A 27,142-nucleotide genomic window follows, 5' to 3' on the forward strand; every position below is an offset into this window, starting at 1 on the left:
CTTTATTCACAGCACACCCATAGCATAGTCATAATGCAGAATGAAACTAATTCAGTTTCTCTTTGACTTTTTGAATCATTTATGTATTTGGCTGTCAAGTACTTAAATATAAAGTGGGCATGCATGTGGCAGATAATAAATAGCTGATCCTCTAGTTAAGAAATTGAGTTTTAATGATATTAAGGTCTGTGTTGCCTTACTTGGTCTTGCTTAAATGGCATGCCTCACATTTGCACCTTGCCTTATTTCACAAGTGAAGTATATTTTATGGGCACCAGCATTACTCTCTTAATGGCCCTATATAGAGTTATGACTGTGTAAAATGTACTCTGCTCGCTTTGATGGCAGCAGGAGCCTTTCCCAGGCACAGGAGTCCTTCCCAGGTACAGGAGGAGACAGTGGCTGAGCTGTTGGGCTGCTGCTCTTAGTCACAAGAGATCTGCTGGAAGGTGCCAGGAGGACAGGCAGGGGCTGTCTCATTAGTACCATTCTGTAGACAACAAGAAGAAAATGTTATTTTGGCTACTAATACTATGATTGCTTTCCCAAAGATCAGCTTTTGTCATGGAGCTATCATGGAGTGTCATTGAAAATACACCCTGGAAATATTTTTTGTTTCTTTTAAATACCAGGTTACTTGGCTTGGCATCACTACTTAATCTTGGGAAGCACAGCCCTGGAAAGGAATACCTTACCCACTCAACCACAGCCACAGAGACTGCTTAGGTTGCTTGTTGGCTCCTAAGAAAAATAATCTTCTGCAGTCAGGTCTTTCCTTGACACCTGTAGCACCACTGAAAAACATCTGCACAATCAAGATAGTGCAGAAAGCGTGAGGCAGTTTATTATCATACTGCAAAATTAACCCTCCTCCACAGCAGCATCCTCAATTTCTAAATTTAGCTCCTGAGTTATTTTAGGTAGTATGTGATTAACCTCAATTACTGTAGCTCAGATAGAATTCAAATAATGCCCCCTCTTTCAGAGTTGTAAAGAAATGGAAATCTAGGTCTGTACATTTTCTACCCTTAATGAAGCAGCTTCACGAGGTGCTTCCACACTGGTACAGGATAGTTGTGAGGTACATTTGTTCATGGAGAAATTAACAGCTGATCCCGAAAAGGTTCTGCTAATCCACGGCTCTGTACTGGTGCTCGGATCAGGAATGTAAAGATGAACCACACCAGCAGGTTACATCGTGCAGCTGATGTGAATGAAACCACTGAAGCTTCAATGGATTTGGATCACAGTCAGGACACGTTGTAGTTTTCCTGAATTAAATCCGTAACAAAGGCTTTCAAAAGCTAATCAAAAATACGCTTTCCGTCAATCTCAGCCATAGTCAATATTAGCTCTCTGGAAAATCAATGGTGAAGCAATGTGCAGAAATAACACCTGCACATGTGTGGATCTGCATGAGCATGTGTGAGAGAGGCAAGGGATGTGGAGGCAGACAGATGAGGAGATGCCATGGAAAGTGGTGGGTCAGGGGCAAAGTGGTGTTTCAGCTGATCCAACAGATGAGTTCATTATTCACCAGGCTGAGAATCAGAACTTTTGTCATCATTGTAGTTGTAACTTTCCAGACTACACTGCACCAGACCACCTCAGGGGGAGGATGTTCAGCCCCAGGAGGCAGCTGGGCAGGCATCAAAAACTGTGTGTTTTGGTTTGGTGAACATTGTGTTTGTCCTTTGTGGGGGCTTCTGTTCCAGAATGTGGCCCCTCACCACTTACTCTATCAACAATGTAGCACAGGTGATCAGCCTGAAGAACTGAACTGCTCCTAAAGGTGCTGCACTTGTTAATTTTTCACCTTGATTTGCCTTTTGTTTTTGTACAGCTGGACAACCCTGATGAGCAAGCAGCGCAGATCAGACGCGAGTTAGATGGACGTCTCCAAATGGCAGAACAAATTGCCAAGGTAAAAAAAAAGTCCACTGTTACTAATAACCTCTTCATTTAGGAGTGTACAAGGAGTTTGATGCAGCCCCCAGGTCCTGTCATTCTCTTATGAGTTTCTTCTCACAATAATTACCAGTTAAAAATGATTAGCTGGAAACAAACAAGATGAATCTGTTGTGATGTGCATTTCTTGAAATGTCCTGATGAGCTGGGACAGTTTAGGTTCCTGATAAATCCTTTGTGAATCTGCAGAGGTCACATTTCTGTCCTAGACAATAAGGTGGGTGATGGAGTGTAAAAAACAGGAGCCAGGAATTGTCCTGATGGGGTTTGTGTTGTTTGCTGGGTTGATGGGAGCCACAATTTCCTGCCTGTAGGTAAATGCTACCTCAATAAAGGTCCTTCAGATATGTTGTCCCAAACAAGTTCACACTGTGCATGAGAGCAGTCAGGCCAGTGTTGTCCCCTGCAGACATCGCTGCTGTTTGGAGCAGCAGGCACAGGACCTCCTTGATAACCAAGCACTCAGCAAATCTCCCTAGAGGCCCTTCTGTAAGGAGCTGTCTCCCTAGGAACAAATCACACCTTCACACAGTGCAGATTTACATGGCCTCCAATGGATCACAGATGATGGAGAGGATCCTGTTGACATCAGTATGGCCAAGTTTTATCCTTGCCTCTAATCAGATGCCCTGAGTCACTGATAAAGCCCTTAATGGGGCTGAAGTCATTGGGAATGATCTATCTGGCTGTTCTTGATAATCAAGAAACCATTACTACAAGCCAAAAAAAAGATCTAATCAGGGAGACAAGCTCAGTCTAGGGGCCTGCCTTTCAGCAGCAGTCCTCCCAGCACTGAGCTGGGCCCAAATTAAGATTTTTTTATAAGAAAGGTAATATCAGAGCTGTTTGCAACCACACTGATATGCCTGGGTGTGAAAAGCGGAGCGTATTGATTTGTAGTCAGGCATTAACAATAGTGCTGGTGGAGCCTGCACAGCTCCTCCTCACTAACACCTCTGTTAAACATCTGCTGCTCTTTTGTCTTTGGGGACATAGGCTCTGGCTTTCCCTACTTCACTGATAAAATTAGTGAGATGGCCAAGGACCACGTGGCCAATCAACGGTGCAGCAAAACAGCAAACTGACTGCAGTTCTTTTGTTCAGCATTTGGCCCTCTGCCACTTTATTCTTGTCAAGAAAATGTACAGTATTCATTTGCAGTGAAATGTAAGCCCCTGCACTGAGTGTGGCTGCTCTAGTTCTGAGATGGGTACCCAGGCCCTGGGTGCGAGAAAAAGATTGCCTGGTTTTGTTATTTCATTTTCTCTTTATGGCATGTAGAATAACAACATGCATGATTCAGTAGCAGCCAGCAGAAGCTGCAGCTTCATTAATTATTTTTTGCAAATAAGAATTTGCCATTTCCATTCTTCCCCCAAGGATGCTGAAAACATACTGTGACACTGCTGGCTGTCCGAGAGAGTGTCAGGGGGAAACTCCTCAACATAACCTGACATATCCCTGTGCAGAATTCAACCTTCAAAATACAACCGTGCAGCTTGGAGGGTGGTTTAGAGTAAAAGGGCCTTACCTGTGTTCCAGTTTGCAACTATGGATATTTAATCTCTGTTACTGCTGCAGGCCTTCTCTCCAGAATGTCAGGTCCTGCCAGCATCTGCCTGCGAGAAACCTTGTTCTTTCAGATCCGTGAATACCACATTTTGGAGGCACCCAAATGACCTTTTGAATCCTCTTCTGTATCCTCCTTCTGGGCAAGGCTGCTTTCCTTGTAACAGAGGGGAGGTTCACAATTCAGCTCAGTGAAAGGATAGCATTTCTATTTTTATGTCCAATTTGCAGCTTTTAATACAGATTTGCTACACAGGGAGGCTTACAGTGCTTGTGAAACCAGCCCTGAGGTGGCTGTCTTGGAGATTCCATGCTCAAGGCAAATTAATGCCTCGTTAATAAATTAAGAAAGTCACACTAGGACATTTGCACTTCAGAGGCAGCAAAGGCTGTGGAGTCTTATGATACTGGTGGCTCTGCAAGGCTTCATCTGACCTGTTGTGTGACCTTGCAAAAGTCACTGTGCGTGCCAGCTTTCCTGCCTCTGGATACCAGGACACAGCTCTGGGTCTTTTTACCTTCCTGTGTACCCAGGAGAGGGCAGCTCAGTGCAGCACTAGGGCAGTACTAGGCAAGGTCCCCCACTGAGCCTGACTCCATCGAAGTGCATCAGCCCAGTCTTGGAGCCAGGTGGCTTGAGGATCATGCTCGAAGTCAAGCAGATGTTTTAAAGCTGAATCTGGACAGGCTTTTCAGTCTGCATGTTGTACTTTTCCAGCAGCTAAATAGAGCAGCATTACAGCTGAGAGCATAGTGATGCCAAGGCGTATGTATATTTATCTCTGCAGTAGCAAGAGATCTGCTGTCTTCTGAGCTTTTTCTCCCACCCAGTCACCTGACCTCAAGGACAAGGAGGAGCAGGTGTAGGGGCAACTAAATAAGACCTTGTAGTGATACTAGAGTGATATGTCTGTCTGGGGCTGGACCCACTCTGCTCCAGCCTGCTGGACAGGTCATTCCTCATATCTTGACTCTGCCTCTCTCCATGCTTGTCCCCATTCCTGATCCTCTCTCTGATCCCAGTACATGAGGAGGTGAGTAATGCCCTTTCTTGCTGTTGTCTGCTCTCTTGATAGTGTCTTACTCCAGACTTCCCCCAGCTTTTTCTCCGATCTGATGGGTGACTTGAGACCACACATACATCTCTGCATTTCCAACATCAGTTAAATAGTCCCAGTTCAACTGTTACACATCACTTCAGACTACTTTTTTAGCCTTAATACGAGAAGTTGCTGGTGGCACACAGTGAAATGTCTCAGTCCTTGCTGCACTTCTGAAGAGCTTTGTGAGGGCAGTGCCAAAACTGCAGTCCCTGGAGAGATGGATGGCAGCAGGGTAAAAAAGCAATAATGTCTGAACATCATTGCTTCAGCAGTAGTTCTCAAAATCTACAAAAAAGTTGCTTTTTTTATTCCTAAGGGTGACTTGCAACTTATATAATGCACAGACAGTACAGTAGACTGATTAGGTAGTTTATCATATGTCAGGTCTAATTTGCATGAGGGAATTACTTCCCAAGATTGAGGCTGGAAACAGATGACTACTTCAACTGCTTGGTGTGAGTGCTGCTGTGAGCTCTGCTTGTAGTGGGTAAGCTGTTGAGGACTGATGCAAAAACTAGTGCAGAGGAGAACTTTTTCAGCAGCCTGATGACAGTCTTCTAGAAGAAACATGACCTTGTTTTCTTTTCTAGCATACGTTTTACAAATGGCATTTTACAATGTTGTGAATTGCCACCAAGATTCTTGGTACATTAGCCTTCTGTTCCCTGGCTGTATGCTACCTCACTGTCTTACGCCTTGCACAGTGTCTTGTAACCCACTGAGAGACATTCAAATCCTGAGCAGATTCAGGCCATGGCAAGAGTTGTCAGAAGATGTAGGGCTCAGGCTGGTGATGGGCAGCCATTCAAAGCTTAGAACTTGCATTGGGGAACATCATATTTTGCTCTCACTGTTACCTTTGGTTTTAGAGTTTAAATTTCCTGTTGACAGCAAGCAGCACTGGAGGGTCTCAGTGAAAGGCTGTCTTCTTGGGGGGAGGCTCAGGCTTTGGCAAGTAGTGGAAAGGATGTTTTACCCCTTCTTCCAGTTAGGACCAAACATTCCTGCCCACACATGGCTAATTTTCCGTCTTTGGGCTCCTTTCACACCTAGAAACCTGATGGAGCAACTGCTCAGAAGTGTTTTATAAAGAGCTGGCACAATTGGGAGACTGGAAAACAAATTTCTTACTGTCAGCATCCTCTGAATCCTTAGTAAGTTGCTGTTGGTCACAAAGTTCAGTTGAGATCTGGCCTTGGAGTGTTTGTAATTGAGAATACATCCACAGGAGAAAGTCCATTTGCAGATAGAAAAGTCAGTGAGATGTAAGTGCATGCAAGATACAGGGAAGTTGGACAAGTACCAAGTAGTAATTCTATGAAAAACTAGCAATAATGTTCCTACATTATCTAGGGGGAAGCTGTAATTTGTCATCTGGTTTGTAGGAGTTCCCTGCTCACAAACCTCTGTAGATGCTCCTGAGAGATTCTTCCATTGCAACAAGTGGTTGTTGATTGTCACAAACATTCATTCTGTTGTGTTTGTTTCCAAATCCAAGGAGCGCAAGTTTCCCAAGTTTGTGTCCAAAGAAATGGAGAACATGTACATTGAGGAGCTGAAGTCATCTGTCAATCTCCTGATGGCAAACTTGGAGAGCATGCCTGTGTCTAAAGGAGGCTCTGAGTTCAAGCTGCAGAAGTTGAAACGTAGCCACAACACCTCAATAATTGACATGGGAGAGGAAAACGAGAACCAGCTTTCCAAGTCAGATGTTGTGTTGTCATTCTCCCTGGAGGTAAGCTACATGCACACCACAGTGTGCAGAGTTCATGGGAATAAAAAGCACAGCAGCCAACTTCTGCTCAGTTCAAATTTAGGTTAGGTAGAGAGAGGTGAGTAGAAATTACCCTGTTTACTGGAAGCTTTGCCTGTGATTGAACACTGTTGTCCTTTCAGGTGTCTCACCACCTTGTTGGAACGATCTGTGTGATATGCACTGTCTGGCATTTCCTGATGATGTATATCAAGTGGCTCAGAAATCTGCGTTACTAACTGACCTCTTAATGCAGTTTGTTACCAAGTGTATCTCAGTAACCCTGAGCCTGTATTGTCCCCTAAAGCAGTACAATAATGCAACACTGTAAATATCAGCATGTTTAACTATTGCCAGCTGGAGGTCTTGCTGTATTTCCCTGCAAGAATTGCTTCTTTGAAGAATTGTTAAAAATTGCTGGGGTTTTGAATTCACCCAACAGATTGGTTTGCAGTTTGTGTGGAAATATTATGCTGTGCTGGGTTGCTCTTTGCTCTCTGTTGTGCACTGACTTTCTGCTCAGCGCTCTGTCGAGCAGTTTGTCTGTGCAGCCCAGGGGAAGGCAGGTGCTGCTGATGCCTCTGACACAGGCTGCCTCAGTCCTGGAACAGTAGCCCTTACTCAGTAGCCATTTTCAGCCAACTCAGTGGTTTTGTGCAAACACATTTGTGGTCTATTTGTAGGCATTATTTACTTTGAGGAGTCATCAGCTCACCTGTACAGAATTGTTGTTGTCTGTCAATGAGTGGGTTTATGTTACATTTTCAGAACAACTATCAGGATGGAGTCAAAAATGGAGGATGCAGAAAAATCAGAGTATTCTATTTTTGTGTAGTTTCCTGTGTATTTCTCTTCCTAGGGGGTCTCTTGTTATACATATCATGCTAATGCAAAACTTAACAACCCTGGTTGTCCAGTCTCAGAATTTAACTCATTAAATGTCTGAAACCATCTTTATGGTATTCAGTTCAGTCTTGTTTAAAACTAGGGCTGTGAAACCAGAGGTGGTGCCTTTAAGAGCAGCATCAAATAAGCCTGACTTCCAACCATTCCCATATGGAGGAGCAAGGAACGATCACAAAGCAGTAGCCCCCTTTGTTGCAGAAGCTGTGCAGTGTGTACAGCTGTGTGTGAAGGGACACCCTTACAATGGGGTGTCACAAATGCTTTGCTCCAGCTGAACCCCATCTGGTAGGAAGTCAAAGTCCAGTGAAGCACTGACTTCAGGAGCTGGCAGGTCTGGGCACTGCTGAGTGCACAAAACTCCTGCTACAAGAAAGCTTTTACCAAAAATGTGTACTCATCAGAGGGTTTGTGGAGCTCTGTGTGCCAGGGAGAGGATCCTCAGCTTCAGACAGATCAGAAGACCTGAGGAGAGCAATTTTAAACCCCTGTGTATATACTGCATAGATAGCTGTAATAAAACATGATCAGAAAGTCCCACAGTGCTTATTGTAGAAATGTTTAAGGTATGTGGTTAATGGAATTAATTACCTTTGAAAAAAGAAAAAAGATTAATTACCACCGGAACTTAGGTGGTGATTTCTTAATAAGAAAGATTTTCTGTAAGTAAGATGAAGAAATATTTTTTTATTATTTTTTTACCAGAGCTGTAGAGTGACAGGACAAGGGGCACCAGTTTTAAACTGGAAGAGGGTAGATCTAGATTGAGTATAAAAAAGAAAATGTTTTTGATAAAGGTGGTAGGACACTGGAACAGGGAACAACTGGGACGTAGGTGTTTCATCCTTGGCATTTTTGAAGGTCAGGTTGGATGGGGCTCTGAGCAACCTGATGTACTGAAAGATATCCCTGCCACAGCATGGGGATTGGACCAGATGATCTTCAAATGTCAAACTCAAACCATTCTATGATTAATATGAAAAATATGCTTTTGGCACAAGCTAAGTAGTTGTGTGCTTTTTTTTTTTTCTTGGATTTCACATATTAAGGCACTTTTAGATGGGGCAGGACCATGTCTGTGAACCCCATCTCCTGAGGCTTGGTACAGCCCTGGACACCCAAGGGTTTCAGTGGGCCCATGTGAAGTCAGAGGGAATCCTGGTCCCCATAGAGACCTGGCTGGCTGCCACAGTCCCCGCTCAGCCTAGGCAGTGCCATCGTCCCTGCCCACTTGCCACCGTGAGCATCCAGCAGCGCCATGAAGGACCCCAGCACTGGCTGACCCTGTGGGTTCAGCAGCTGCAGCAAGGTCTGAAGGAAGCTGCTCCTCTTACATTTCTCCTTCTCTGCCTGCAGGTTGTCATCATGGAGGTGCAGGGTCTGAAGTCGCTGGCCCCCAACCGCATCGTGTACTGCACCATGGAAGTTGAAGGTGGGGAGAAACTGCAGACGGACCAGGCTGAAGCCTCAAAGCCAACGTAAGCTTTGCTTTTGCTCTTTGGTGTCTCCACCACGCTCTCCTCTGCCCCATCTCTGTGCTGCCGAGTCACTGCAGATAGCTCTGGCTCCTGCATGGTGAGGGCAGAGGGGACTCTCAGAAGCAGAGGAGAAACATGGCCTTCCACACGTGCAGAGTGTTGTCCTGCAGCTAAGAATGGCACATAAGCCCTGACCGAGGGGAAAAAAGTATTAATGAGAGGCTTATGTCTTGTGTAGCCATAGAGACATAAATTTGTGCCTATACGTAAATGCTTTACTAAATAGGGATGGAGTTAAGCATGTGCTTAGATAAGTACTTTTCTGAGTGTCCATCTGAACTGCTACTATCAGGTATAGGTACATTATCTTGTCCTCACAAAGCCTTCACTCAGGGTTTTGGCAGTCCTACGAGAAAGGGAACAGCTGGCAGGGACACAGTCTGGCAGCCACAGCCAGAGGTGGAAGAGAGGAGCTGGGAAAAGCTTCAAGTGACTCAGTTAAAGCTTTATCTGAGGCCTCTCTGGCCCAGTCCCATTCAAGGGCAGAATCTTGTTCTGTCTTCTTTGACCTTGTCCTCAAATCCCAACTTTTGACCCCGTACTTGGCTTTCTTTTGTCTTACCTGGATGTTGTTAAGCACCTACCAGTAGTGATTGGTCTTTGTTATTTGGAAGGAGAAAATGATGAATGGCTTATTTCCTTTCCAGTTTGTGGGATTAGTTAACTTGAACCCCTATGGACTTGAGACAATTTTTCTCTGGATGATTGCAGAGATTTCACACTTAAATTCTCAATGCACTTCATCACAGTGAAGAATTGCTAAGGTGGTATGAAGCCTCCTCCAGGAGTAGGGAGCAGTGCTATTGTGCTCGTATTCCATTCCCAGTGGCCAGTCCTCAGTGGTGTTTTGCCAGAAACTTCTCAAGCTCATGGAAGGAAATCCAGAACCACCTGGCTGCAAGACATGGGAGTGCACAAGCACTGCAGGCAGCTTAGGGGCAGTGGATGGAGGCAGGACAGAGCAGAGCTAAGGACAGGCTGCCTTCCCTCTGTTGCTGTCCTCTCACAGAGGTACAGAAATTGCCTCATGCCCTGCGCTGCACCAGAGCAGCAGGAATCTGCAGTAAGCAATTCAAAAACAATATTCCAAATCAGGGAAAGTGCTGCTGCCTGGCTTACTTTTCAATTTGCTTTGAAATCTCCTTTAGAGAAGGAAGGAAGAGAGCTGTGCTTGGAGCAAAATTTCCATGAGAACCTACAATTGTCACTATTTTAGGTATTCTTATTGCTTCAGTGAAAAAAGTAGGGCTTTATTTAGTGGAAATTACTACTATTCATACTGAAAAAGCACACTTCTCCTGAGTTACATGTACTTGTTTAGATGGTCTGTTTATCCCACTTTTGCTCAAAGGGTCTGCCTTTCCATACACAGGTCTTCTTACTGCGAGAAGTAGGACCATTACTATGAGAATTGCTTTCAAAATAAGACCTGCAGGAATGAACTCTTCATTTGAGTGGGTCTTTTTATTACAATTAAATGTACAGTGTCTGGGCATGAAGCTATCAGCCCTCAAGAAAATGCAACCAACACTGAGTGCTGCGGTGTGATAAAAGTTATGCAAGTGTATCACACTCATCCTCTCTCTCCACTGGCTTCCTGTAGAGGTGTGATCCAGGCTTAAAGTCTTCTGGATTGCTCCAGCACTTGGGCTGATACCTATGGAAATGGCTTAGGAGGGGAGTAGGTTTGATGGTTGTATTCCTAGAGGATCCTAGAACCTTTTCATTCCAGAACCAAAGACCAGCCAAGCTGAGGCTCTAGAATAACCTTCACAGACATCAGAGGCCATCACAAAAAGCTTGTCCTTTATTCCTCTCTGCTTTAGAGGTGTTTCTTTCACCTTGCTTCCCCTCCCAGGCACAGCAGCGCAGACAGAGGAAATGAAAGCCCTGTGAAAGCAATTTACTGTACCTAAGTTCTCCTTTAGAGAACAAAAGAGAGAATGAACCAAATGTGACATGTTTGTCATCTTGCTTAATACAAGACTTGAAGGCCCTCAGGTACTCTGGTGATGAGGGCAGTGATAGAAACAGCTCAGAGAAGTTTTTGGTGCATTTTTGAGCAGTTCTGCCTTAGAAACAAAAGATTTATGGCCAGGCAAAACAGCCTTCTGAAGTGCTAGTTTAGATGCCAACATCAGTCTCACTGAGGTAATATACACCATGTTTGCTTCCATACTTTTTATAATAAGCAAGCCACCCCTAAAGAAAGGAAGCAGTTCAGTGAAGGCATGAGGGACTGCTCGCTGCCCAGAATCCCAGGATTTGTGTGCTTTGGCAGAGGATGCTGCCTTGCCTGGGGGTGAGGAACACTTGGGGATTTTGAGCCTCAGCACTATGGAACTGTAAACACTGAAGCAAGTTACCTCTGTACATCCCAGAAGTTTTATATCTCAGAGGTTCAAAAAATGTGGGTTAAGCACCCATGCTCAGAATATGCAGTGAATACAGTTCTGGAAACAGGCAGCATTTTTAAACTTCCAGCCTTGAAATGGAAATTCAGCTTTGCCATTGTCTGGAGGCTCTACAGGCTACAAAAGACTAAATTTCCTGTAAGCATCAGGGGAGAAAAATTACGTTTGAACAGTAAGATTCACTGGAAGACTTCACTTTTCTATGACAGCCCTGTGTCCTGGGGTGGAGAGTGTTACAGGGCCACTCAACCTTGTAGGACATCTTTTCACCTAACTCATGGAATTGTTCACTATATTCTCATGTGTCCTTGAAATGCCAGCCCTCAGCTAGAGCACCCAAGTCACAGCACACTGGTGATGGTGGCTGCTCTTCAGCTCGATGCCATGCCAGGAGTTCCAGCCTAGGTTCCACATCTCTAATGGCAAAAGGCAATTCGCCAGCCAGCGAAGGATTTCCAAAAGCACTGGTCTAGGTCTGTGAGAGATTTTTCTTTCATCTTTCTGGTGCAAAACCAGCAGTCTTTGAGAAGAAAGCATCTTAATGACTTTGGAGCTTGAATCCTGTTTGCAGCTCTTGAGAGAGGCAGGGCAGCAGCAGGGTTAGCAGCCACACATACCAAGTGATCAGATGAGCTGTGTGCAAGGAGTGTGTTTTTTTGGGATGAAAGTAAATACTGGCCTTCTATTTCTTCTCAGGCTTCATGTTGGATTCCTGACATTTTAAGCCCAATCCCTTCATGTGAGGATTATCTCCCTCGGCACAGATGCAGGGGATAGCACAGTTCTAGAGAAAGCCAGACCTGAAATAGCAAGGTTCATTTCAGATCAAGCTTGCAGTGTTTTATTAGTAGTGTTTTTAATAAGTTGTGTAAGAAAAAGCTTTTGTGTATTATGGCCTAACACACAGATGCCTCTAAAAGATATGCCAAATCCCAGTTTAAGAAGGTTTTTACTTCATTTCATGCTGGATCTGTATTCTTGCAGATGGCAGTGGGGTTTATACTCCTCCCCCCCTTCCCTGCATACCTGCCTGTGGTCTGCCCTCTGCGTGTCTCAAAAATGCCCTTCCAGGAGCTGTGTTAGTAGTGCTGCTGTTTGTGCAGCCTGAGAGCAGGGTTGTCAAGGGATTTGGAAATAGCACAAAAGATCCAGCCACAACCCCCTGTCCTAAAGTGTCTAGAGAAGCTGCTGGATATATTTAAACAGTGACCTGTGCTTGTAGCAGTGCTCATGGTCAGCATCTTACATCACCTTTCTCTGATGTGAGCAGAACAAAAGAAAGAGACCCAAACAACAGCAAGGACCTATGTGCAATGTGAATAAATGCTATAGATTCACCTGGACTTAGTTTGGCACCCAGATAAGTCTCATTCTCTCTTCTCTCACAGTAGTGAAAATTGGGTGTTCCTGCATTGAACTGAGCTGAACCACTTGGGGTAAAAGCAGTAAATACTAGTGGGGGAAGAATCTGGCCAACCTTTCTGTGCATTTGACATGCCAAGAAGGGACAGGGGTGTGGGCTGCTCCTCTGAAAGTTGTTTTCATTTTGATGTTATATATCCCACTTGCAGAGCAGTCTCTTCAGTCCTAGTGCGAGGGTTGTGCAGTAGCTCAGAGAATGAGAACTGAGGATGAAGCTTATTGTTTTCTGAAGGAGGAAAGATCACTCTTTATTGCTTGGGATTTTTTTCCATGTCGTTTTCTTCAGCATGTGCTGTAGGGCAGTGCTGGAGAAAGGACACTCAATGGGTCTCATCTGACTCCATGCCACGTCTTATGTTTGTCATGACCAAGGGCTTGAGCCTTGTGCCCTTTCCAGAAATTCACTCTTGCTGAAGTAATGTCTTTGGTAAACTTCTAAACCTGTCCCATCTCCTTTCCCTTAGCCACTTCCCTAGGAGATGGGAGTGTCTGGTTTTATCTTTGTGCTTGCTCTGATGCTGCTTCCTGATTTGTTCCAAGGTGCTGTGACAGCTCTGCTGCTTATCTCTGCTGCAACAGGCTGCTCTTGTTCACATCCCTACACCAAACCTCTAAGCTTATCACTCAGCCACAGTTTTTGTTTCAAATTGGTGTGCCACATCCATCAGAGCCCGCTGCCTGACCATGAAGAGAGACAGGACCTGCACAGCATCCTCCCACAGTGCTGTTCAGTCGCCTTCTCCTTCTGGGAGATGGGCACTGAGCAGCAAAGAGAGAAGCCCTGTGGGAAGGGAGGCTGGCAAATGGGGATGCTTTCTCTGTCTGTGGAAGGGGAAAATCTGGTCTTTTCATTCAGGAAGCCCCTGCCTCAGGCCCTGGAGTTTCAAGTGATGCCCAATGGCTTTGCACAGAGAGGAGTGTGATAGGAGTGTTCTGTCACTGTCAGTGTTTTGCTGCCGTGGTTTGTTGGGAGATGCCATGAACACTCCCCAGTGGTAAAATGAGAAAAGTCCTTCTGAGATGCATAAATTCCAGATGAATATTCCATATAACTAATTTGACTCTGCTAAACTAAAGGGGTTTATGTTGATGTGAGTGAGAGTAGAGTTTAATTCTTGTTGTGCATCCCTCGGTACAGCTGTTGTTGCCAGGCCTGGTACATCTCTTCCATACATGGCAAAGCTCAGGCACAGGTCCTATGTGGCTACACAGTTTTAAGCAAACATTCATATTTAGGTTTGCATGCTTAGCTAAGCCCTGTGTAAGCAAAATTCATGATGCTGGGTGAAAAACAAAGCAAAAGGAAATTTTAAGAAGTAGCTGCTTTTTCTTGCTTTTTTCACTCCTCCTCACTCCTCTAATTGGCTTCAGCATTAAATATAAGCTGTCTTAATTACCCACACTCATTGGATTGCCTTTCCAGTCGCATGACTTCATTTCACAGCTGTGCAGATGTTTGTTGCTCTTTCTCCTTAGGGAACCTTTGGGAGCCTTAGGAATGTGTTAAAGCAAGTCATTGAGTTCAGCAAAATCAGACACCATTGCTTGTGAGGTACAGTCCTTGTTCCTGGGGTGAGGCTCAGAGAAGAGGGTCAGTCTGCCCCAAGGCATCCGTTGGGGAAATGTCTCCCAGGAGAGGTCTTCAGCTTTGGTCTCTGTGAGCATGGTGCAGATGCCCTGAGCCTGTGATGCTGCTGGGCTAAGAAGTGACAATGACAGGGACAGGGACTTTAGGGCAGTTGCTTTTAGCCCCTGTGTCTAAGGCTGAAGGGTGCAAAGTGGTGTCCAAATCCCTGACACAGGTTTTCTTCACTACAGCCATTTAGGATGCCTAGGAGGCAGTTTTCTGATAAGACTGTGCATGACTTTGCACCTAAAGGGTTCTGCTGTTAGCTTGGTTTGGCCTGCTCTTCAAATCCCCTTTTATGTGACAGTATTTACATAATGCTTCTGAGATTTATGCTGTGATGTTCCCATTTCTGAAAGTGGAGGCTTTGGACAAGTCATTAAGCACAGCAAAATATGCACTAAAAGGTTATTACCCAAGTGCAAGCGTGTGATCTATTATGGCAAGTCTTCATGCAAGTGATTTACTACCCTTTTTAATTAGGAATTCAGAACCATTTCTGATACTCCTTCATAGCTGTTCTGTAGGGCTGGTTCTTATCCGGCTCAGCCACTGTGGGACAAAAATTCTGCTTTAGAGTAAGCAGCTGAGTTTTTCTCCAGAATAAAGGCAAGATCCCATAGGGATTCTCTTACTCTGACTGTAACTCAGACAGCCACACTGCTGTGGAGGAGCCTCCTGGACAGCTGTGGAATACTCTGCTGGGACTGTAGATGGTGATCCCAGGTGTGGCCCTGTTCCCAAAGGTCTCACGTGCAGTCCATGCTGTCCTGTACTACACTGTTGCACTAAAAGCTTGTGTTGAAGAATATTGAAGGCTTGTTTCTTTACACTTACCCCTTTTACTTGGTTTCTTCCAGTATCAAGTAAGTGCAAGCTCTGACTGTGTTTTCCCTGACTTTTAGAACACACATAGCATTGCTTTCACATGGATTCTCTGGTATCTAGTAAGGGTTGAGCTCATGCACCTTCTCTTTCACAGATGAGTGTCTTACTTTTCTTGCCAGCTGTCTAATTTCTTGAGTGTTCCTATGCACTTGGGAATTATGTATTCCTGTGATAGCACATACATTCAAATTTAAGTATTCCAGAAGGCATGATGATGCCCAAGGCGATTTTCATCGACACCTATCTGCTTCATAACTCCTATGCTTGCAACCTTGAAATGGGGATAGGAAAAACCAAAAGCACATTGAAATGAGATTGAGATTCAGTGATCTGAAATAGTGCTTGATTAAGAGGAGGACTGCAAAATGCGAGTTCTGGGATATGTTCAGTCATGCTGTTTATTGCTCATAGTAGGTGTTCTAAAAAAAAATTAAGCCATGCCTTAGTGTAAGTTCTGCACATTTGCCCAGGGAAAGGCGGGGGATGAGACATATGAAAGGGCCCAGTTGTTGGTTTATTTATTAAGTGCTGTGTACAAGTAGTGCACATTATTATTTAACGGGGGGCGCTGCTATTGCTGCAAAGCAGTGTAGGGAGTTAGAGAGCACGCTTTAAGGAATTGGCACTGTGCCTGCTGCTGTCTGGACAAAGCTCTGAAATGGTGAAATGAGAAGACCAACCTTGACAGTGATTTTTCAACATTTTAGATGTCCTTTCTGTGAAATGAAGGTAGAGTGACTGGCTTTGTGAATGTGCTGCATCTCCCAACAAGCCACAGAACTAAGTGTAAAAGCACTTAAAGGGAGCAACGTACTGTTGTCATTACGTGGACAAGGAGGACGAGACATGCTTATGGAGAGAGGAGCTTGCAGATGGCTGGGTGGGCATCACCTGCTAGAATTGTCCACCCTTCCCCACTGACCCAGGAGATGCTAGTGTGACTTTGCTTCTAGCTGTCAGAAGTTAGGCAAGGCAAACCCAGGTGTCTGGCTGGATTTGGGCTTATTGTCATGGATCCTGGCTTAGAAAAATGTAGGACAGCAAAAATGTGAGTGGTGGCACAACAAAAGATGGTCTCACTCTTCTTGTTCCTCCTTTTAGTTGATTTTGGAAGGGTATCTTGTGTTGTTTTCTGCTGTTTACATTTAGAAAACATTTCACTGCTCTCTACTAAAGTTTTATAAAGGAGAGTCTAGATTATGTTGGCACAAACTAGTAACCTGTATTTTCAGGCAGAGGATTTCTGCCTCCTTTTCTGTGGTCTCTGCTTATGAGATACTAAGTTTCTGTAAATCTGGCAGGGTATAGCCTTATTAAGTCCAAAATCATGACCAGGCCTTAACCAACGGCAGTCATCTGCAGTTGTGCTTTCTTCCAGGGTGACAAGATTTGATAGAAGTAATTAATAATATTTGAATTTAATCGTTCTGTGAAGTGAGCAGCTCTGTGGCTGGTTCAATGGAGCCTTTTTGGCCAAAGGAAACTTTGATTAGCATGTGTGTGGCATTGAAGTCACCCTATTCAAGAAGTGGTCACAGACACAGGCAGTAAATGCACACAGGCATTTAATGAATGAAACTGTAAACTCATGCTGTATCCAAAGCAGATACACTGATGGAGCACATACAGTAGGCAGCCCTTGTAAAAGCAATTTTTCTTTCAGTTCAGACCTCCCAGTAAAACAGTGCTGGGCTTTCATTTCCATTTCCTCCTGCTGAGTTTTTCTCTTGTAATCGTGATAGTATTAAGCAAGAGCTCAGGACATTTGAAAAGCAGTCATCATTTAAATCATGGAAAGTAATCATGCAACTTTTTTTTTTTTTTCTTCCCTGTTAATACCCAAAAAAATTGTGGTGAATAGCACTGGCACAATTTTGCACCCAAACCAGCTGAGGGATTTCTGCTGCAGAGTCCAGCCCCGGGTGCAGCGGTCTAGGAGGGATGTGTGCTCCTGAGCTAGGTGCAGGCATGGCAGAAGGGACATCTCTGGGGCAGGAATGCCATCTCGTGGCCATAAATAGCTATTATGTGATTAAATCCACCTCCCTTTTTCCTTCCTCATGACACTTCCCCAGTATATCAGTCATTCTCAGGAAACACAAATCAAGCTGTATTTTCTGCATAGCAAAGTTCATTCCTTTTTGGGTTCCTAAAGCTGTGCGCTCAGCTTCAGCAGCTCCTCTTGGCTGTGGTGCCCTGTGCTGGCACTGGAACAGGATCTGTGGGGACTGTGTGTGAGCCACAAGCAGATCAAGAGCAGACCTTTGCAGGCTTTGCTTTGCTGCAGTCTCTGTCAGCTTTATCCTATTCCTTCTGCACCTTGCACAATCAGGCACAGATGTGATGCTCTCCGAGACATATTTCTCTCTCAGCTGGCAGCGTAGTGCTGCCGTAGCCAGTTTGAGGATGTGGGAGTTGCAGCTCCTGGAGGGAGAGATGATCTGGTACTGCTGTCTGCATGATGTTAAGCAAGATGGTGTCTGCATGTGTGACACATACATTGTGTCTCAGAACAGTGGAAACAGAAAATGAATAGATCATGGAATGCTTGAGGTTGGAACACCTTCTTAGCTGCTGTAGAAGGAGCCCAGTCCTTAGCAATGCACTGTCTCTGCTCACCTTTTAAATAACACCATAGTGCTTTCTGCAGTGGTATTTTTGGGAAAACAAACACCCTTTTTGTAAGCAAAATATTTACCAGTGGTGCTCTATTCTAGCAGAGGGAGTGTTGTATGCTCGGCAGGAATTAAGGTGCCATGGGAAACGATGGATTCACTCAGAGTACTGTTGGGTTATCCCATCAGAACAGACATCGGTGCTCCATGCAGAGACATGGCCTTGCTTGGTGTTCGTGGCTCCAGGCAAGGCAGGTACAGCCACCTCTGCCAGCCAGTGCCTGCAAGAATGTTGACTTGTCAGCACCTGCATGGGTGCTGCATCAGTGAAAGCGGGTTTTAAATCATTGCAGAGTCTGTGCGGGAAAGTCTAGGAGGAATCAAATCTGTTTGTGCTGTCACTCCCACTTCAGCTCAGCTTATTCCGAGGGGATGGGACTGAAAGGCTCTTCTGGCAGGAGAAAAGGAGGGGAGGAAACAAATGTAAACAAAAATAGGCTGCGTTGTCAATCTGTGTCTGATGTCTTTTGTTATCCTGTTTTGAAGGTGAGCAAACACATCAAAGTTTTACCGTGGGAGGAATGCCAGAGGAGGCTCAGCAGCCCTTGGGAATCAAGATGTGTTATGCATGCAAACCATTCTCAATGCATTTCTACAGGCAGAATGGAAAGGTGCCTTTCTTAGCACCTGAGTGCTAAGAAAGAGAGCAATGTATATGCATCTATATGTGTTGAGACTTTAATTTCAAATCTTTTTTGTGAACCTGCAGCAGTCACCTCCAGCACCCCTTTCTAGCAGTGGAAAGACAGCGGCGCTTTGTGTCAGACATCATTTCATCTGCTTGCTGCCTCTAAATTGGGATGAGGCAAATTAAGGCCTACCTCTACTGACTTAATTAGATCTCTCCTTATTGCACTAGCAGGAGCCCAAAGAAGGTGACTGAGGCACATGAACACAGTAGTACAGTCCACTAAATTTGTGGGTTTTCAACTGAGGTTTGTAGTTCTACTGCAGTTAAGTCACAAACCAGTTTGTAGCTGTCCCCAGCACAGCATCTCCAAACTGGCAGTTGTTTATGGCATTTTCCTGCTGAAATAGAGTTGTGTGTGGAGTTGTGTGTGAATCCCACAGATCTCCAGCTGTGTGACCCAGCCTGTGGGTTTTCTTGGAGTGCCTAAAAAAAGCCTGAATTCTTCTGTGCCTTTGGGTATTTTCGAGTCCCAAAGAACAAACGAAAAACCTCTTATCCATTGCCATTACCCACAAGAACTGCAAAGAGTACATATTTTCCAAAGGCTTTGGGATACCCCGCTTCTATTTATTATGGATTTGTGACCCAGCTGGTGCAGGTGTGAGTACCTGCCTCTGCCATGTGTCATGGATACATCTGTGGTGCCACATCCCTGCCAGTTCAGTGCCTCACCAGCACAGCTCCTTACAAGGAGATGTCAGCTCTTCCAACCTCTGCTTGTGAAGGGCTCACCATTGTCTCGTTTATGGTGTTCCTAGAAGTTCCCAAGCACTCTTTTCATTTTAAAAGATGGGTATTTTCATCCTGGTGGGATTAATGCCTTCTCTGCATCAAGTTTTGCTGTTGAGCTAAGTCTGTGTGTGTGCTCAATTATAATGAACTACTGCCTCCATGTACGGGCAAGGAAAGTTCAGAAAGATCACTGATAACTGTGGTCATCAACCTCTTGTTCGTGTTTTTGAATGGCTGGTATAGATAAAGCATTAGAGAATATAGTAAAAAGCTTTCCTGTGTGCTTCGTCATCTATAGTTAACTGTTAAACATACTTTAAACCTGGTTATTTTCCTCCTCACTTGTGTCTCTAGAAATATATAGAAAAGAAACATAGCTTAGCATTACATTGGAGGAAAACGTGCTACATGAAGGTAGGTTAGCTCAATGCCTGGTGTGCTTCTGCTCTGTTTTTCCCAGTGCTCAAGCATGGGCATACATGATTTATGGCCCAAGATTTAAAGGTCTCTTCTGGGAGGGGAGGAATGTGCTAAAGAAATAAAACCATCATTTGTTAGACAGGATTTCTGGAAGAACTAAATTGAGACTGTAGCATTTCAGTCTTCAGTGATGAAGTGGGATCTGAACTCTCCATCCTCAGAGCAGGATCCAGATCCAGCAGGGACCATGACTGGGCACCACGGTAAGATAAGAAACCAAGGCTGGATTGAAAGCATCACACCACACAAGGTTAAGCAGTCACCAAGCCCAGGCAGTGTCTGTCAGGCTGCTGTCTGTGCTGCCCTCTTGATGAGCTTCCCTTCACCAGCCAGCTCGCTTTGGAGACCAAGCTACAGGTACACCATGAGGGACACAGACATGCCAGAAGAGGAGAGATGAGGGTTGTGAATGAGGAGAAGTGCATGAAGCACAACCCTCTCCACCAGCACTGCACAAAGGAGGGAGGCAGCCAGACTGGCCTCACCAGATCCCACTCTGACAGTAGAGGACAGCAAGGGAGGCTAAACTGGCCTTGCAACTGTTGTCCCAGACATGGTCACATATATTAAAGACCTTTCAGCTGGACCTCTGTGCCCTTGTACACAGGCAACTGGCTGTGCAGGAGGGTGGGTGATGTTGCTGCTGGTTTTGGTGACCCTGCAGGGATGGAAGCAGCCTCCATGTCCTACCTTTCCAGTGCCTGGCTTGGGAGGAACAGGCACTACTACTGAGTTGGTTAATTTGGAAAAACTATACTGAACAGGTTGCTCAGTAAACTCCTGCAAATCTGGCCAGCATGTTGGAATATTGTTCTGCAAGACTTTTTTACTTAAGTAGTGAATTTATGGGAACAAGGCAGAAGGGCAACATCTCTGGCAGAGAAGATCTGTCCCAGGATACTGCTGTGTCCATTAAGTGTCATGCTCACCTGGAGCGAGCTCACTTGAGGGACAGCATAGCTCTCCTTTAGTACACATTTTTAGTTTCATTTTCTGATTTTTTTATGTTTATTGTGTACAAGCTGAAGAGGGATAAAAGGTGTCCTCTGGTAATTTTGAAGTGCTTGAGAACCGGTCATAGATGACATTTAAATGGAAAGCACGTGGCTCTGCAGCTGCTCCCCTGTTAGCCTGGTTAGCAGGGCTGATTCATGGCCCAGCAATATAACCAGTTACACTTGTTCATTATTTATAGAAATCACAGACATCAGTGTTCTGGCTACATCAAGTTACAAGAGCATTATTGGAAGAAGGGTGACTGCTTCAAATTAGGCAGGGGCTGAGCAGACTTGCTGGAGACCACAGTATATGAATGAAAGAATTTAATGAATTTTCCTGGGTATTAAATGTATATGTTCAGTTTTAGGAAGCTCATGGGTGCTAAAATTTCCTTTAGAGGAACTTACATACTAGAGTTCAACAGAAATTACTAAATCAGTGTCTCTCAAGGACAGCTGAGAAAATTGTATATTAGGTCATGTAAGTGGGATATTGTGAAGAAAAGCAGCTGAAGTCAGAGACACTCCTGCCTAGTTTCATGTGATACATGAGTCAGGACAGGGATCCTGACAGGATTTTGTTCAAGCCTTATTCATATCCCAAATAGTATCTTAATTGAATATTTTAACATAGCAGTGCCACAGTGTTTTAGTGTTTTTGTCTTTTTAGCTATGTGGTAATTTAACTTTATAATTGCTGTATCTGCATTTTAGAAGTCCTCAGCCCTACAGACAAAGATCAGTAAAGCACTGCACTTCCACAGGATGAAGACAGTTGTTTCTGCAGTGACCTTATGACAGGAAAGGGTAAGAACTTGGTACGGCATCGACAGGAGGAGACTGGTCTTACAGGTTTTGGCCGTAAGTTGGGAAGGACTGAATAGCATCAACCTGAAGGTTTGTCAGATCAGCAGTGTGAGACAGCTGAGAGCAGCTAGCTCTGAGCAGCCTGGCACCTGCATTGGCAATGGCATCACTGCCCCTCATGTGCCAGTAAGGGCAGTGTCTGTGACAGCTCCCAAATGCTCCTGAAATCAGACAGGTGAGCCCATCCTACAAGAGCTCCAAGAGGCTGTGGAGGTAATGGGAGACAAGAACTGACCTTTCTTCCTTGTTGGCCACTCACACCCTCTTGATATGTGTCATTGTATGTTCCATTCAGGATAAAATGCCAGCACTTTAGGCTGTTTGGTCAGTAACTGTGATGGCACCTCTAGGTGAATCTGTAGACACGAAGTCTACAGTGATGATCTCCTTACTTTGCTTGTAAAAGGTAAAACAAGGGTCAGCATCTGTCAAGTTAGCACCTGGGGCATATCTCAACCTCTGGCACTTTGCAGCCAGAACAGTTTAGCTGCTTATCCTAAGTTTGATGCCTAAGTAGAAACCCTGGAGACAAAAGTAGATCCTGGTGATAGCACTGGAACAGCACAGATTCCATAAATAGGGCAATGATTCTAGTAAATTCTCTATGCACAGCAGCATTTCTTTATCGGTTCCAGACTCTGGGATGCACTGGGCAATAAGAAATGCTGAGCTGAGGGGTTCAGGCAGGATTCAGATAGTTAATATGGTCCTGACTGAGGAAGTACTGTCAGAATTGTTCTGCTTGTGTACCTTTTTTGGGGTGTTTGTACATACGTATGTATCCATCTATATGTGTATATCCTTTTGGCCAGAATGACATTTGTTTGTCCTCATTTGCAGATGTTTTATTGCTTTGAAGTGTCAGCATGAGCTCTGTCTCAGGGGGACGAGATAGCATGGTTACTTCATGGCATTTGTCCACAATGGGTCCCAATGCACTTTCCCAACAAATGAACTCCTGCAGTGATAACCTGCTTAGTGATTAAATATGGAAATGAAACCATTACACTGTTAGTCCTTCAGAAGATCCTAATACCTAGCTACTGTCCAGAGCTAATTTTCTGAACAATAATTTAATACACAGCCCAGATAAACTGGGTACTCAGATTGAATACAAATGATGTTTCAGTGGCATGAGTTATGGCCTTATGCTGAGCATCACTATGGCAACTAATGACATCACCACAGGTTCCAACCAGCACAAAACTCAACTTTTGATGGTCTCCATTTGTTGGCACAGATCTTTTCAAGGCTTTTGGGGGTATGAATATGTAAGTACCAGTGTTCTCAAGGGTTTGCTATGTATGTTTGCTGTCATTTGAAACATTTATTCTCTTTGTGGTTAATGTTCTTCCCATGAAGGAAACCTAATGAAAATTACTGTTTGTATTTGGTTAGTAACATTTGTTGATAACATATGGTCTGGGAATGCTTCAACAAATAAGAGCTTTTTAATAGTAAACAGAGATATGAGTTCTACAAAGCAGATGCTGTCAAAATACACAGTGTAAGGTTGGATATTTTCTTACTTTGCCTCTTACCCAAAGCAATATAATCTTCCTACTTTCCCTCCTGGTGACAGTGCAGTTTTTTGAGAGAAAACGTAACCTGTGACCTGAAACTGTGATTAGAAAATTGTTTCTTTCTTCTTGCCCTTAAAACATTTATTAGGTAGCTGATGGCTCACACATGAAAAAGATATGATGTAGAGGACCTGACTGGACCTATAGTGCTGTAGATAATTTAAACCAAACTTCTGGTCTCTGGCACTGATGGCAGTTTGATGCATCATCATAAAAACCAAAACATGTGAAACAGTGATACCAGGAGAGGAAGCTTCAGAGCAAAGCCAATGAGGAACCCAAGTTTGTTAATCAGCTCTGTGCTGAACACGCTTATCTGCTGAGCTCAGTTAGACAAGGTTTGCTCAGTGGGGAGCAAAGCATAAACCCATACTCATAGAGCACAAGGAGAAGTGAATTATTTTTTCTGATCACTTTCTAAATGCTAAACCTGGTGCTTGGTGTTTATCTTTGAGGAACATCTCGTCACTGGACCATGTCTTCTGAGCCTTTTCAACGGAACTGCCTTTCTTCAGCAGAGGATCTAGTTTGAGGACAGCCTAAAGTGAGAAAGTGTCATTAACAGAGTGAGGGTGAATAGAAGTGGTTAGTGAGTTATGGTGTAATCTCTCATCTGACTTGCAGCATTCTGGGTTGCAGTGTGTGTTCCACCACATCACTCAGAGGTGTTGCTCATGCCATGCTCTTTGGCAGGGTCCCACATGGAGTGAGTTCATGTTCTCTGTGCACTTGGGCAACTTGCGGTTGCAGAAACTTGTAGATGTTCTCTAGAGACATGCATGTCTAGAGGCTATGGATAATTCAGCCTCCATACCACTCCTTTCCAAGCCATGGAACTCATGGAGTACAAATAGTAGACAGTGGATCATGGTGTAGTTGCAGAGGTGGCGTCTTCCTGCACTTCCACTGCAGTCCCACCCACAAGGAGCTGGTGTCCTGCTCTGTAGTCCTAGCAATCTAGGATTACTCCAGACATAATGACTTGAACTTAAACTTGGATTGGGCTGAGGCTTGGAAGGTGACCCAGGTTAAATTGCAGTTTCTTCAGAAAAAGCAAACCTCACTCTCAGCCTGGAAAGGAGAGGTTAATTGGCCAAGAGAGGAGCATAGGCATGAGTGATTACAGACATCCTGGGTGCAGACGTCTTCAATCCTATACTTCTCTTGTGACTACACAGGCTGGCATTGCAGGAGACATAGTGTTCTTTCTAAATAAGAAAGTTCTCTTAAACTTGGTTTCATGCTGCTCCCTAATGCTCTCTTTTTTCCCCCTAAGGACCATCATGCATTTTCCAAACATCTGTCCCTCATTTCTCAAAGAAGATAATTAATGCCCTTGTCACTCACACAACCCAGCCACTTTGGCTTGTGTCAGACATATTTTGGGTTAACTATTTCGTGCTCAAGCAGTGTTGCTGCTGACCTGCCAGCTGAGCTGAACACTGCTTTCTTTCTTTTCACAGCTGGGGTACCCAAGGAGACTTCACAACAACCCATGCGCTTCCTGCAGTGAAGGTGAAGCTGTTCACGGAGAGCACAGGAGTGCTGGCTCTGGAGGACAAAGAGCTTGGGAGGGTAAGGAGATTTTGAGTTTAATGATGTTTCCTTCTGGTCCTGATTTTCTAGAGAAATCTCTCCTGTACAGAAATATCTTTGGAGCACAACATGCACTGCTTTTTTGCCAAGCTTCAGGAGGGGGAAAGAAAGCAAGTTCTGCACTGCTGGAAAGGAGTGCATCTCGCATGCTGTCTTTGTTGTGAGTTTTTAATGGCAGCATTTCAGCTGGCTGTGCCTCCTCTGAGCAAAGGCAGAGGATCTTGTGTGCAATATTGGCAGTCCAGAAAGCCTTAAAAGTTGCTTGCGGAAATGGACATTCCTGAAGCAGAAAAGGGGATTATGCTGAAGCAAAAAGAGGGGATTTAAGTTTGGCAAGGGAATGTTAAGCTTCTCTCATATCTACTGAGCAGCTGGTGCACAGTTTGAGCTTTTGAAAGCACTGACTGCAGTACTCCTTGCGAAAGGCTTGGAGCTGTGGCTTCTTCCCTGGGGATGTATGGTGGCTGAACTGGTGGCTTCAGTGGGGCTGGACTGGGGGGTGAAACATGAGGGTTCATTGCTCCCATCAATGGTGTTAGTAGCAAAGAGCTCAGATTCCCAGGGTAGTGGCTGCAGAGCAAATCTTCCCACCCCATCTCTGCCCCTCGCCTGTGGTCCCTAAACCAGTGCCCTGGGACTGGTGGCCCTTGATCATTGCCGCCTGCAGCTCCAGAGTTATCTGTGGATGGCACTTTCCTGTGGCTTTGGGACACTTCACTTGTCTCCATGGATTTTGTGCAGCTGTTTAATTTGTGTTGGCCCCAGGCATAAGTGGCAGCAAACTCCTTGCTGTGCCTTCCTCAGCTCCTCAGGCTGAGATCAGTATGATGAAGATTCCATGAAAATCAGTTCAGGGTAAGAGGACTTGTCATGGCTCAGCATGATCCAAGTGATCTCCAGGGGCAGCTGGGCTCTTTCTGCCCAGTCCTGCAGCACTCCTTGCTCTCCATCCTGTCTATGTGGCTATGGCTAAGAAATGCATGGTCAGGAAAGCCACTGATCCTGTTGCGTGTCCAAGTACAGTATTTCCAATTATGGACTAATCTGTTGGGATGTTTCTTGCTAACTCCATGACTGTTTGTGCCTTGACAAGGAAGAGTCTGTGTCAATTCAACATTTTTCCTGATTAACACGGTTTTATGTTAATCCTGTTCATAAAAATGCCAAACATTCTTCTGGTCCTAGTGAGCTGCTGATTTAATTTATAACTTTATGGTGGAGAGTGCTGCATGCAATTTTGTCTCATGTAATTCATGTTCATTTTAATTATTTGTGTTTTCATGTTCATGAAGCATCTTTTGTTCTTGCACTTGAGAGAGAGAAAAGCAAAGCTACCCCTTCTTTTCTCCTCTCAATGTCTTCAAAGAGAGTCACAGCCCCTTCAGACTTTCCTCATCCGCACCTTGATCCTTCCTTTCTCCCTGTCCTTTTTTGACAAAGGACAATCCCTCTAGGCTGCAGTACTACATCTGAAGACCTACAATTGTTTTGCTGCACAGCATCATAATATTTTCAGGATTCTTTTCAAAACCTCCTACTTCAAACAGCCTGGCACCCTGCCTTTATCCACTGTGGCATGCTGAGCAGAGCTTTTCACCCAGCCGGCTGCGCTGCCTTTCAGGGATTTTTACAAAGCAGCCCCTCTTGCTTTGTAAGTCTTGTTTCCACTGGTAGCCATGAGCAGTGCTGACTTTGCTGGTCTTGGGAAGCAATTAGCTGTGCATGTTGTTCTGAGAAAGATGTCAGCACCCAAAGCAACCCCTCTTGCCCTGAAGGCTGATGAGCCAGCCCTACCAATGTGCTTGAATTCCCGGTCCAGCGGGAAACCATCCCTCAGCCCTGAGTTTCTGCAGGCTGAAGGATGCGGGCCAGCAGTGGCAAGTGTGGGGAGCTGGCAGTGATTCCCCTTGGCCCGTGGCCACCAGCGCTTTCAGTCGGCCAAACTTCAAAGGGACGCTCAGTGTGCCCAGAGCACCCGAAAGATGACGTGGGTCTGCTCAGGCTGCATCAAGATTTCTTCTTTAATGTAATAATGAAACCAGGAGTGTGTTAAGCCACTGGTTTAGCTGTTGGAATGGGCAGGAACCTGCCTTCATGGAGAGAGGAGGGAAGCAGGTTTTATACACAAAACACCCCTGCTCAGCCGCCCTTTGAGCAGTGGCTTTGTGCTCTGCCAGGCGGGTACAAAGCCCACTTTCTATTGCGAGTGTTAAGTTGGCAACTGGCTGCCACTCCTGAGCTCGCCACTTTTATCCAAGGGAGAACTGGAAAATGCTCCCAAAGCCCTACACTGCTGAATGGGCAGCTGAAGGCATGGGAATACATCCTGACCCTA

General features: G+C 44.9%; 1 protein-coding gene across 12 annotated transcripts in view; it reads left to right on the forward strand.

Moving 5' to 3' along the window:
- Positions 1-27,142, forward strand: part of CADPS (calcium dependent secretion activator) — a 210,514-nt gene that overhangs the window by 72,151 nt on the left and 111,221 nt on the right. For all 12 annotated transcript variants that reach the window (XM_042015159.1, XM_042015148.1, XM_042015248.1 and 9 more), the window contains exons 4-7: positions 1,844-1,924; positions 6,139-6,375; positions 8,653-8,774; positions 24,675-24,786. In XM_042015159.1, the coding sequence (XP_041871093.1) occupies positions 1,844-1,924; positions 6,139-6,375; positions 8,653-8,774; positions 24,675-24,786 (552 nt within the window). The remainder of the gene's footprint in view (positions 1-1,843; positions 1,925-6,138; positions 6,376-8,652; positions 8,775-24,674; positions 24,787-27,142) is intronic.

The sequence above is a fragment of the Corvus kubaryi genome, unplaced genomic scaffold, assembly GCF_017639235.1.
Source record: "Corvus kubaryi isolate FWS band 111438036 unplaced genomic scaffold, C.kubaryi_AGA036_p1.0 136, whole genome shotgun sequence".
NCBI lineage: Eukaryota > Metazoa > Chordata > Aves > Passeriformes > Corvidae > Corvus > Corvus kubaryi.